At 32.0% G+C, this 11,134-nt stretch overlaps 4 protein-coding genes across 5 annotated transcripts; 2 read left to right on the top strand and 2 right to left on the bottom strand.

Moving 5' to 3' along the window:
- The first annotated feature begins 419 nt into the window (after window positions 1-419).
- LOC128882106 (uncharacterized) lies at window positions 420-4,479 on the top strand. The gene is made up of 2 exons (XM_054133673.1): window positions 420-948; window positions 3,466-4,479. The coding sequence occupies exons 1-2, from the start codon at window positions 846-848 to the stop codon at window positions 3,732-3,734; spliced, it is 372 nt and encodes a 123-aa protein (XP_053989648.1). The 5' UTR covers window positions 420-845; the 3' UTR covers window positions 3,735-4,479.
- Window positions 4,480-4,508: 29 nt separating this feature from the next.
- LOC128882103 (kinesin-like protein KIF14) lies at window positions 4,509-6,601 on the bottom strand. The gene is made up of 5 exons (XM_054133669.1): window positions 6,343-6,601; window positions 5,710-6,261; window positions 5,084-5,630; window positions 4,761-4,988; window positions 4,509-4,680 (listed from the first exon to the last, which is right to left on the bottom strand). The coding sequence occupies exons 1-5, from the start codon at window positions 6,447-6,449 to the stop codon at window positions 4,513-4,515; spliced, it is 1,602 nt and encodes a 533-aa protein (XP_053989644.1). The 5' UTR covers window positions 6,450-6,601; the 3' UTR covers window positions 4,509-4,512.
- Window positions 6,602-6,893: 292 nt separating this feature from the next.
- LOC128882104 (protein catecholamines up-like) lies at window positions 6,894-9,177 on the top strand. Its single transcript, XM_054133670.1, has 3 exons — window positions 6,894-7,979; window positions 8,056-8,131; window positions 8,218-9,177. The coding sequence occupies exons 1-3, from the start codon at window positions 7,059-7,061 to the stop codon at window positions 8,391-8,393; spliced, it is 1,173 nt and encodes a 390-aa protein (XP_053989645.1). The 5' UTR covers window positions 6,894-7,058; the 3' UTR covers window positions 8,394-9,177.
- A 12-nt stretch (window positions 9,178-9,189) lies between these two features.
- LOC128882105 (tetratricopeptide repeat protein 19 homolog, mitochondrial-like) lies at window positions 9,190-11,107 on the bottom strand. Of its 2 annotated transcripts, none has more exons than XM_054133671.1 (4): window positions 10,261-11,103; window positions 9,861-10,123; window positions 9,471-9,778; window positions 9,190-9,397 (listed from the first exon to the last, which is right to left on the bottom strand). In XM_054133671.1, the coding sequence occupies exons 1-4, from the start codon at window positions 10,561-10,563 to the stop codon at window positions 9,195-9,197; spliced, it is 1,077 nt and encodes a 358-aa protein (XP_053989646.1). In that variant the 5' UTR covers window positions 10,564-11,103; the 3' UTR covers window positions 9,190-9,194. The 2 variants fall into 2 exon arrangements, with proteins under 2 accessions (XP_053989646.1, XP_053989647.1); XM_054133672.1 differs by having other exon boundaries at window positions 9,235-9,427; window positions 9,515-9,778; window positions 10,261-11,107.
- Between the last annotated feature and the right edge of the window lie 27 nt (window positions 11,108-11,134).

The raw sequence follows: 11,134 nt of genomic DNA, 5'->3' as shown, positions 1-11,134 counted from the left end.
CTAAGGAAAAAGTTGTTTCAAATCACCTCCCGAACCACCCCTTTCAATGTGTTACAATATTTTTGGGACAACCATAGCATTTGATAGGAGATGGAGCAAAGGAAAGAAGATGCTCTATCCTTGGTTTAGCAACTGGCGAATTACTCTAAATCGGTTCGTTTCAGATTCCAATTCAAGATTGTATATTACAATAAACGTCCGTGTCTTGTAGGTCGAAAAAAAAAAGGGAAGACGTGACGGTAAACGTGAAAGACGCAGTTTGGGATACGTGAAATCCACAAGCAATTCATGAAGGTGATCGGAGGAAATGGAGGGGACAATGCGCAGTCGAAGGGCGTGCGGTGTAACGGCTGAGAGGAGCGGAGAGTCGAGAGCACCGATGGAGAGGGAAACATCGGTGGATAAACATTATGCGCTCTCAGCGTTCGTACTTCTTTAGTTCAAAGCAAAACATCGTAGCAATTCGAGCACGACGTGATCTTGACATTTGGCTATCGCTTTTCTCCATAGAATTTCATAACATTCGAGGTGGGCACTGTTCGTTTACCAGTGAGTTGTCCTCGATCAGGGAGAGAAGAAAGTTACCTACGAAACGACCTTCTACGTTGCCGACTGAAAAGGTTTTCGCTACGATTCTAGAACGACTAAGTAATCTCCCGTTCGCTACGATCACATTTGCAAACAGTAGAAGAAGTACGGAAAAAAAATATTCAGTGTGGTCTAGGACGAGACCTGCTTCGAAACGAAGGTACAACGTGATCAACGACGGTCCACGTGGGAAGATGTGATTAGACTTCCACGATAAGAAGCAGCTAAAATTAGATAGAAACGAATATCGAGCGAAGATGGATCTAGTCTACGTCCCCGAGGTCCTCACCTACGGTTTCTTCAGAAATCAACAGTACAGAGACTATGAACAGCCCTGGAACAAAGACTACTTCCATAATGGTACGTTCCGAGACAATAGTAAACAAATACCTGTTGCTTGTTCCGGTACGATAAAGAAAAGCTGCGAAGTTCTCGATTCGTTGTAACAGACAATTGAAGTCTCGCGTGATTGGAATCGCAATATCGATTTTTTTTTTTTGGGTCTAGGGGGGCCTTAAGCAGTAATTGGAATTAAACGATGTATCGTATTATTTTTTCCGTGTAAATGTACCAACTAAGGATATCTATGCTATCGATAAAAAGAACTGGGTGTGGAAACACGTGTTAATTTTTCGCAAGGTTCCAGTACATCAAAGAAATTAATACCTGTAGCCGTTATCTCGTAAACGCGCTGAGGACTGTTAATAAAAACTGTCAATGCTTACAAACACTTCTGCCATTTGTTTTTCGTTATCGTTAAAAACATGTGAAGGAATGCTACAATTTGTTTGCGCTGACTGTACTACAAGATCGTCATCGTGCAAGATTGATTACAACACGTTTATCTATAAGGTAAACGACTAGACGCGGATTTTATGCATTTTTTTTATGTAAAATAATATAATAAACACATGTTAAACGTAAACAAATGTATGCGCACTTATGCAAAATGAAATAACGATAATATTACATATATTAATTATAGAATATATTCTATAAGCATTGTGTACATTTTATGTATGTCTTTTATATTATTGTACGTCATAAATGCAAATAATTTCCATATTTTCAATTGATGTACTCGTGAATCGTACGCGGCAAACGACTCTCAGGTATTTCTACGCGACGCAGTTGACCCCTCCCTTTGCGTTATCGCTGGGGAACTGGTTGCTCGAAGGCAGTTCTCTGCATTATTTATCATACATTGCATTTCGAAATAATCATTATCACGGTTCAAAGATATCAACGTGTTCATAAATTACAACCGTAATCGTACTGTGCACGAGAAAACGTTGGACCACATTATCGTCAACTTTTTTCAAACATTATTAAAATAAACAGGTTAGCCTGTTTCGCGACAAGATAAACTTTCACAATTTACAAAAGGTTAATACGTTATTCATTGCCTGATTTTTAGCGTTTTAGCGATAAATTATAATAACGTTATCTACGAAATTATTTTCTATTGAAAAATAACATTACTTTCATTAATAAAATGCAACTATCTATGTTATCATGCCTGCGTGTAAAATCGCGTACATGAAAATAATATTGTGAAAGTTATGTTTCAGAGAATATCAATGATTACATAAACACAGCATCAAACCATGTTCGATTCTGGACGTTAAAAACATGTTTACGATTGCGATTGTCAGGAGTGTAATACAATATGCAAACGATCGAGATTATCATTCACAATAGACGGGCTATTATTGTGTATATCTCGTGTCGTTGTTTACATTTTACTGTGATACTATGTACGCGTCATTATATTTACATATGAACGGACGGAAGTATATACGGATCTAAAAATACTCTTCGTAACCGGTACACGCAACAAATATGAGTAAGGTGTAAAATATCCCACGATAATGAATACGATGCAGGAAATGAAATCATCTCTTCGCGAAACAACAAATTATCTACATGCTGCGCATTTAAAAGAGATTAACGGTTAACGAGAATCGGTATTCCTGGATCTGTATAAGTCTCGTCTTAAAGCTCGAGCTACGATTCGATGATTCGTGTATTTCTGCTGACCGTGCGTGCGTCTATTTCTAGTTAGTCAGTTTATAAATGATGCGTCGCGATTGTCGACCTGAGTCTCGCACAGATCTTCTGATGCGACTGAAACGAATATCGTTATGAAATAATCAAATTCAATCGAGCGCCTTGCACAAGGTTTAAAACAAAAAAAGAAAGAAAACAGAAAATAAGAGATGTAGTTCTCGATTATTCTTATCTAGCAAATGTATTTCATTGATCTCGTTAATAGCGACTTCGTAAAGCTTTCATCTTTATCTTTGACACTTTCGATCTTGCACGATGATCGCTTCTTCTTATCGCGTTGTAATCTGATAACAAGATGTACCTCAGATTTTAAAAAGCTGCACAGGGGATATGCTCACGTGAGACAAAGTGAGCAAAGGAGTACATGCAGCAGATCACGTTGCTCCATTCAGTAAAAAACGATTGTAACTTGGGAGAGCGAGGACTTGAAAGCACAAGTGGGGGGATCGCTAAAACGTCTACGTGCAGCAAAGCACGTTACCTTTGAAAAAGATCTACTTAACATTTTTATATATATATATATATATAAGACCTGTCGATATAAGTTGCTGTTTTAAAAATATATTAGCCTAAATAATTAGCTATTACATTTCTAAACGAAATTTTAGAGTTCATAGAAATATTTGATATTTAATAATATTTATATAAAAATACCGAACTCGTACAACATTCTACAGATTGTTGAGCTAACAGTTTTAACAAATGTAACTGTTTTTTAACAACATAAATTAGCGACTGGCAAGACACCATCCGATACATTTTCTTACGGAGCAATAATTTGCAATAGAAAAATTGATTGTTTTTTAGGAAGATCAACGCAGAGTCATTGCCAACGTGTGTTGCAACAACATCACGAACAAAAGCTGCTGTCTAAAGACAACTGTCACTTGTGCCGAGAAAGCAAACGAAGAAGTTTAGCAGCTTACATAAAAGGCAAATCGCGGCGAAGTTCCTGTGAAGAAATTCACGAAGAAGAAGAGGAACAAGATACCGCGAACAATAGGGACCAGAAAGTGAAAATCGACGAACGGCCGTCGAAAGCCGAAAATAAAACTTTAAAAGTTTCGAATGAATAAAAAAAAAAATCAAGGACTCGAATCAATAACACCATTAAATTGGACACTAAATCTATAAAACATATTTAAAGTTACAGTGCCTATAAATATTTAACGAGAGATCCGATTAAAATTTATAGTTACTGTAATTATAAAGATATGAGAATAATTTATTTTTGTACACTGAAATTTTTCAAAAATAATTTTGAAGGAAGAATGCACAAATTCTTACTATTATATTCTATTAGTATATAGATATGTATGCAGATACAAACTTACATACATAGATGAACACTGACAAAACAGTAGCAGAGTATGGTTCATGCTGTATTAAGAACTCGTTTAGGATAAAATTTTGTCTCGGATATTACGTGCATGCAAATAAAAGTAAAACTTCAGAAAATTTAAAATAATTTGAAAGAATTCAAAATATAGCGACTTTATCTTGTGTTACTGTAAATTCTTCAACCATTATGAAAAATTAGAATTAAGTGAATTGTATTCAATGGAGAATTGAGTAATCTCTAAGACTGAATTTGCATACAAAACTATATTAAATGAACTATCTAAAATAAATAGTACTTAACATAGTTATTAAGTTACACTATATTAAAAGATACAAGTATAATTTATGCAAGTAGTGATCAATAACTAATCTTAAATAAGTGTTTGTACGTTAAAATAGTATTGATTTCACAATATTTTGAAATTGCTACAAAAACTGCTTTATCAATGAAACAGCAATAAACAAAATTATTTGAATAAATAGTATTTTTGTATTATTCTAACATTAGTATAGCTAAAGGATGGAGAATATATTTGTTTTAAAGTTACTTACCTTCAACAGCCATGTAAGCACCGACTCACGATATGGAACAAAACCTCGTTTCCGATTATTCATATTTTCAGCAAGAGACGCAATTACTTTTCCTAATGTGAGCAATGATTTATTAATGGATACACCCTCCTGTTAAACATAATTAAACGTATGTACTGAAACAATTATTATTTCAATATAATTAAATATTGAAATGGAGTGAAACAAACCTTTAGTCTATCTCCACTGGCACAAGTTTGACTTAGTCTCTCGCTACCCGCCAAATCTACTAAATTAATTTTACTACGACGACTAGCATCTGTTGGTTCTTCATTTACCTGAATACTTTGTTGTGCTTGTGTTAATATTATACTAAATATGCTATGAGATCTTGAACTCTTTTCATTCATTCCAGTTGCTGCAGTAACTCGTTGTGAATTACCTACTTTCAGCCAAGTCTAAAATAAATGTGTTTACAGCATTATATATCAATAATTATACAGTTATTCCTGCAACTAAAGAAATATCTTCTTACATATAGTTATGGGCATACCTGTAAGTCTTTATAATTCTGTACACAATGTTGACTTAAATCAACAATGTAAGGACCAAAAACAGGATGTTCTCTCACTTTTAGAGGAGCTCTCTTTACCCCATTGTTAACATTCGTTAATAGATCATGTATTTTCTCATTATAAATTTCAAAGTAACTAATTTCTACTGTTGTTTTAGTGTTTACATTTCCGTGTATTCTGGTAAATAGTTCTTGACAAAATCTTGGAATAATACCGGTTGCTTCGTCAAACTGTGTTAAATTCATCTGTAGTGATTCTTGACCCATCATACTGTAACTTTTACCAGAACCTGTTTGTCCATAAGCAAACAAACAAACATTGTAGCCTTCAAATGCATTCTGTACTAATGGTAAAACCATGCTTTTAAATACAGTTTCTTGATTGGCATGGTCAGATTTAGTTGCATCCACATGTGACATAAAGCAATGATCATACATGAAAGTATGTTGAATAGTATCACAGTTAACAATAACATTCTGACCATTTACTTGTACAACTGATGTAATCTTTGAGTCATTTAATTCTCTAATGTAATGGAAATAAAATAATGATTAGAATACAGCATTCAAAAAATTTAATTTAATTTAATTTAATTAAAACTTACTTTGCATTTAAAGGTCTAACACGTATTCCCACAATTAAATTACTACTTTCACCATCGCACACTGTTTGATCTTCTACACAAATTTCATGTGTTTTAGCACATGGTGTTTCTACTTGTACTGTATTAAAACAATCAGGAGTAGATTCAGACAAAGCATTGTCGATAAAATAATGTTTTACGGGTGTTCTACTTAAAGGTAAAACATTCATTTTTGTATTATTTACAACAGTACGTAATTTATATTGCTTAGGTGTGCAAAAATGTAGAGTAGCTGTCTTATCATTTAATGAAGTAGTAGACACTACTTTAGAAGTTTTATATTTTTCATTAGGTACTGCATTTTCAGGAAACAAAATTGGTTTCCCCTGAAGTGCATTTGTAGACTTGGAGCAAACAAGATTTGCATTAGAAGGTGTACTTGTCAACTTCGAATTTTTAACTGCTTCAGTATCAAGCAGTATTTTACGTTTATCGCGTTTTAAACATTTGTTTCCATTTGAATTTTCAGTCCCTTTTTGAGGTGTGTTAAATACCCCAGAACATATCTTTTCTCTGAAAAATGAAAACAGAAAATTAATAACTCGTAAGATATGAATAAATATTTATTACTTACGTAAACTTAAGTAAACTTACGTTTTGTTAAGAGAATTTGTATTTTCCTTATCAAAATTAATAGGTGAACTGGAAAAGATGGCATCGCAAAATCCATGCCCCATAGATTTTAGGATATTGTGTGACATATTAGTGAAACACGTAGATTTCTTAAGTGGAAGACATTTACGCAGTGAAAATTTTGTTTTCCTTAACTAACCTCATCGAAGCCCGCCTTTGACAGATACCAACCGATACGTACGAGTGTGTACGCGTAGTGCGTACTTCAGCCAATCACAATTGTCTCATTTTATACAACGAATAACGAATTTTCTTGTACGAACTATTTGTACGAATGAAACGAACTTTTATAAAATAGTACAACGTTTAACTTCTTACTATATCTATACTAATGATAAGTTTATAAGAAACTAATCATTGTGCACAATTTTTAATTAAGATTTGGTATCAAAATCACTATTGTTTTCAAAATTTCAAATTATAAACTTTCAGGATAGCCAATGTCTGTAAACCAAGATAGCCAACATTAATTGTATATCATTTTTAAAGATTGAACCAGACTGACATAACCTAACTTTGATAACAAATTGTTTAACGTGGCTGTATTTTTTTTATCTCATTTACTACCATAACAGTTGCATAAAAATTCTTAAATTTTCATGCACGGATGTTAACACTATATCGGCAACAATACGTGAACCAGTTATATTTTATTCAGTATTTGCAAAGTTGTAGAAATGATCGTAACGGCAGATGATAACGAACGGAATCATACCAACAAATGGATTTCGAAAATTTTACTTGGCATGTTTTTATTGCTTATGCTTTTGAACTTACCGACACTTTGTCAAGCACATGAACATCATGAACATGATGAATCTCCAAGTTTGAAATATTCCAAGGAAATTAACGAAGCATATCTACAAAATCAGCATCAGCATACACATGAGTATAATGATCACAGTCATCAGGAGAAATCAATTCCATCCGACAAAACGCATAATGAAGTGTTTTTTAAAGCTATTACATCAACTGTACTTATATCAGCAGCACCATTTCTTATTTTATTTTTCGTTCCTTTAGACAACACAAAGGAATGCGAGCCGCTACTAAAGATACTGTTAAGTTTTGCATCTGGTGGCTTATTGGGAGATGCATTTTTGCATTTAATTCCTCATGCTCTAGTTCCTCATTCACATGAACCTTCCAAGGAAGTGCATACGCCAGAACATTCCCATAGCCATGGCGACGAAGAACATAATCATACGCACAATATGTCTGTTGGTTTATGTGTACTCTTAGGCATAATCATGTTTCTAGTTGTCGAGAAAGCAGTGAGGATCATAAAAACTGATCATAATCACTCACATGTACACAGTGTCACAGAAAATGTGTCTAAGGAAGATAAAAAGGACAAAAAATTAGAAAAAAATTCAGATAAATCTGTGGATCCTCAGAATGAGATTAATATTGCAGGCTATTTAAATCTAGTTGCAGACTTTTTACATAATTTTACAGATGGTCTTGCTATTGGAGCTAGTTATTTAGCTGGCAATAATATCGGTTATATTACTACTTTCACAATTTTGTTACACGAAGTACCTCATGAAATAGGGGACTTTGCTATTTTAATACAAAGTGGTTATAGTAAAAGAAAAGTAAGATACAAGAAAGACGAGTAATACAATAAATTATTGCTTTTAATACCACTTTGTAACATGATTTTTATTGTAGGCCATGATGCTTCAACTGACTACTGCAATAGGTGCTCTACTAGGAACCTGTGTATCATTACTAGCAGAGGGCATGGGTGAGAATAAATTATAGTATTACAATCAAAGATATGTTTAACATGTTTATGTAATATTTAACCTGAACTTTAATTTGAACTTACAGGTGATCTTGCAACTATGTGGATTCTTCCATTCACGGCTGGAGGATTTATCTATATAGCAACAGTTTCTGTAATACCAGAGCTTTTAACCGATACTAAATTTGTACAGTCTTTGAATGAAATCATTGCGCTTCTCGTTGGTGTATATATGATGGTGCTTATAGCAGAATATGAATAGAATCATACTATGTCTTTTGTTGTCAATACATTGTGATGATTTAATAAGAATTTATCTTAATTGCTATTATTACAAAAAATTAAAATTAGAACTTGGATTTTTACAAGATTTTAATTGTTTTGTAATTGTTGATATTAGTAGTAATTTTAATACATCGTGCAAGGTGAATACCAGTGAAAACAGTGTTATCTCATATACTTATTACAATGCATTTGTTGGTAATTATTCACATCTACTTGAAATTATAAAAAAAATAACCAGAATTCATATTACTATCATATAAGGCTCTAAAAAAACATGCCGCTAAAAGTATAAAAATAATTTATTTCATAAAAAATAGTGTAAAAAATAATTAACTAGTCTTTTAAAAGTTAATTGTACATTCGCCTAATCTGAACGTTGATATTGTATATAAATATCAATTTTCATTGGTAAAAGTTACTTTCTATTAAAACACTTATAATGTTCTATATAACATTTGTTTTAAAAATTTATAATATGTTTTCTACATGAAAGTTACTTACTGTAAATTAAGAAGAAAATTGTATGTTTTTATATAGATAAAGTACACAGTTTATTTTGTACTATAAGAAGAATTATGCTTTTAATTTCTTTCAATTGTTATCAATTTTATTAGGATTATACTAGCTGATATCATATAATACAGTAAAATTCTATCGACTTAAGGATAAAAATAAAGATGATCACATGTAATGTTTATCATTTTTTCACAATATACATTTTAAGCTATAATACGTCATTTGGAATAAATTACTTCATAAGATTTGTTTACATTTATATTTATACTAAAGATGTTAGTTTCTTTATCTTTTCTAGGCATTCTTCAGCTTCTATTACAGACTCTTTATGATTATTGGCTTTTCCTAAACGCTTTCCTTCAATACAATTTTTTTTTGCTTGTTCATATAATCCTTTCATAATAAATGCATTTCCCAAGTTGACCTGAATAGTACCTATATCACTCATTTCAGGTAATTTTTTCCCTATAAATATTGTAATTCACTTTTAATACTCTGCAATAAAGAATAAAATTATTTATTTTTGTGTTGTTATTACCTATTTCTGTGGCTTCAGATAAATATTTAATTGCTTGATCATACTCTTTTACCATACAATTAACAGTTCCTAAATCATTCAAAAGAACAACAGTTTGCTCATGTTCTTCACCATTTATTTTTACGGATATATCATAAGCTTGAGTTAAATAATTCATAGCATCTGTATAATGTGATTGTAACAAGAGCATAGCTGCATAAGATTCTAGAGTTAAACCTAGCAACTGTAGAACATCTCTATTCTCGCTGTCAGTAACCATATGATTTTGTAAATTTTTTAAACAGAACTTGTAACCATTCTCTGCTTTTCTATGTTAATGAAATAGTATACATTATAAACTATGAAGAAAACATAACATGAAATATTAATATTTTTTGGAGAACTGCTTACTCTGTGTCTTCCATTTTGTTATACATGGTAGCAATTTTAAGACTAATATGAATGACAGCTAGATCATCTTGTGAAGCTCCTTTAGATATTAATCTTTGTAAAACTGATACAAACAATTTTTCTGCTTTCTTAAAATCATTCATACTATATGCAAGATTTGCCATTACATCATATACATAAGTTATACCATCATAATGTTGTAAAGTTTGAGCTTGTCGCAAAGCGACATGTAACATTTGTTCTGCTTTTGGAAATTCTCCCCTCTAAAAAGGGAAAAAAAGTACCGCTGAAATTATATTAAAATAAAACATTTGTTATAATTAAATCGTTCTTGTTGCGTTTACATTGTCAATAATTCTAGTGAAAATTAAATTATAAAATTATGTATGTTATACTTAACCTGAATTAATAAAATCGATCGTTTAATTGTCATTTCTAGTTCTGCAACATCATCTTTTGTTTCTTCAGAATCGAATAAATTAAACAAAAAACTACCCGAAAGGACAAAAAGTATTGTTCGTGATATATCCTTTTGCTCTTGAAACGTTTTGCCATAATGCCGTTTTATTTTAGACATTTGTGGCCCAACCATTACGAATGTATTTTTCTTTAATTTCAATACACTAATATTTGGAATATAATTAGATTTTGTAAGTATTTGTAGATACTTAAATGTATTTCCAATTATTTTCCGATAATACATTTTACGTAATTTTTAACTGACTTCGAAAAGGAGGAGGTTACTCAATTCGACATGTATTTTTTTTTTATTTATTGCACAATAATACTAACAATTATCACTGATTATCACGTCGTAATTAACCTTCCCATGTAATAATATATATGTTGTTTACATACATTCAGAACTTCAGTAATGTCATGACGTCGCGCCTCGTGACAAATCTTTCACTCGCTATATGTATATAGTATGGTAATGCAGTGGCACCATCGACGACATTTTAATCAATTACCTTTATTTTTCATAAATCCATAATTAATACGATTCTTTGCTTTATAACTGTTTATAACACTATATACAATATATTATTTCAATACATTACATTTTACTTTTGTTTACTATTTTTTTTTATCGACCCTTTAGTTAGTGGCACCACCTAGTAGCAGCAACAATGAGAACTATTTTTACTACAAACTTGGACGTTTTCCCACCGATGGCACTACTAACTAAGGGCTCGATACTTATTATTGCACTTGAACTTATTGGAATACAGGGTGTCCCAAAAATGTTGTAACACCTTGAAAGGGGTGGTTCG

Source organism: Hylaeus volcanicus, unplaced genomic scaffold (genome assembly GCF_026283585.1).
Source record: "Hylaeus volcanicus isolate JK05 unplaced genomic scaffold, UHH_iyHylVolc1.0_haploid 13516, whole genome shotgun sequence".
Lineage (NCBI taxonomy): Eukaryota > Metazoa > Arthropoda > Insecta > Hymenoptera > Colletidae > Hylaeus > Hylaeus volcanicus.
Note: the sequence above shows the minus strand (reverse complement) of the source record. Positions and strands in the feature narration are given on the sequence as shown.

Excerpts from the sequence above, each read along its gene's own strand:
- LOC128882106 (XM_054133673.1), top strand. The coding sequence starts at position 846 with ATGGATCTAGTCTACGTCCCCGAGGTCCTCACCTACGGTTTCTTCAGA. Across the intron at positions 949-3,465 it reads CAAAGACTACTTCCATAATG|GAAGATCAACGCAGAGTCAT; the intron begins GTACGTTCCGAG and ends ATTGTTTTTTAG.
- LOC128882103 (XM_054133669.1), bottom strand. The coding sequence starts at position 6,449 with ATGTCACACAATATCCTAAAATCTATGGGGCATGGATTTTGCGATGCC. Across the intron at positions 6,262-6,342 it reads ACAAATTCTCTTAACAAAAC|AGAAAAGATATGTTCTGGGG; the intron begins GTAAGTTTACTT and ends TTCATTTTTCAG. Across the intron at positions 4,989-5,083 it reads AGAATTATAAAGACTTACAG|ACTTGGCTGAAAGTAGGTAA; the intron begins GTATGCCCATAA and ends CATTTATTTTAG.
- LOC128882104 (XM_054133670.1), top strand. The coding sequence starts at position 7,059 with ATGATCGTAACGGCAGATGATAACGAACGGAATCATACCAACAAATGG. Across the intron at positions 7,980-8,055 it reads GTGGTTATAGTAAAAGAAAA|GCCATGATGCTTCAACTGAC; the intron begins GTAAGATACAAG and ends TTTTTATTGTAG. Across the intron at positions 8,132-8,217 it reads ATTACTAGCAGAGGGCATGG|GTGATCTTGCAACTATGTGG; the intron begins GTGAGAATAAAT and ends TTGAACTTACAG.
- LOC128882105 (XM_054133671.1), bottom strand. The coding sequence starts at position 10,563 with ATGTATTATCGGAAAATAATTGGAAATACATTTAAGTATCTACAAATA. Across the intron at positions 10,124-10,260 it reads GATCGATTTTATTAATTCAG|AGGGGAGAATTTCCAAAAGC; the intron begins GTTAAGTATAAC and ends TTCCCTTTTTAG. Across the intron at positions 9,398-9,470 it reads ATCTGAAGCCACAGAAATAG|GGAAAAAATTACCTGAAATG; the intron begins GTAATAACAACA and ends CAATATTTATAG.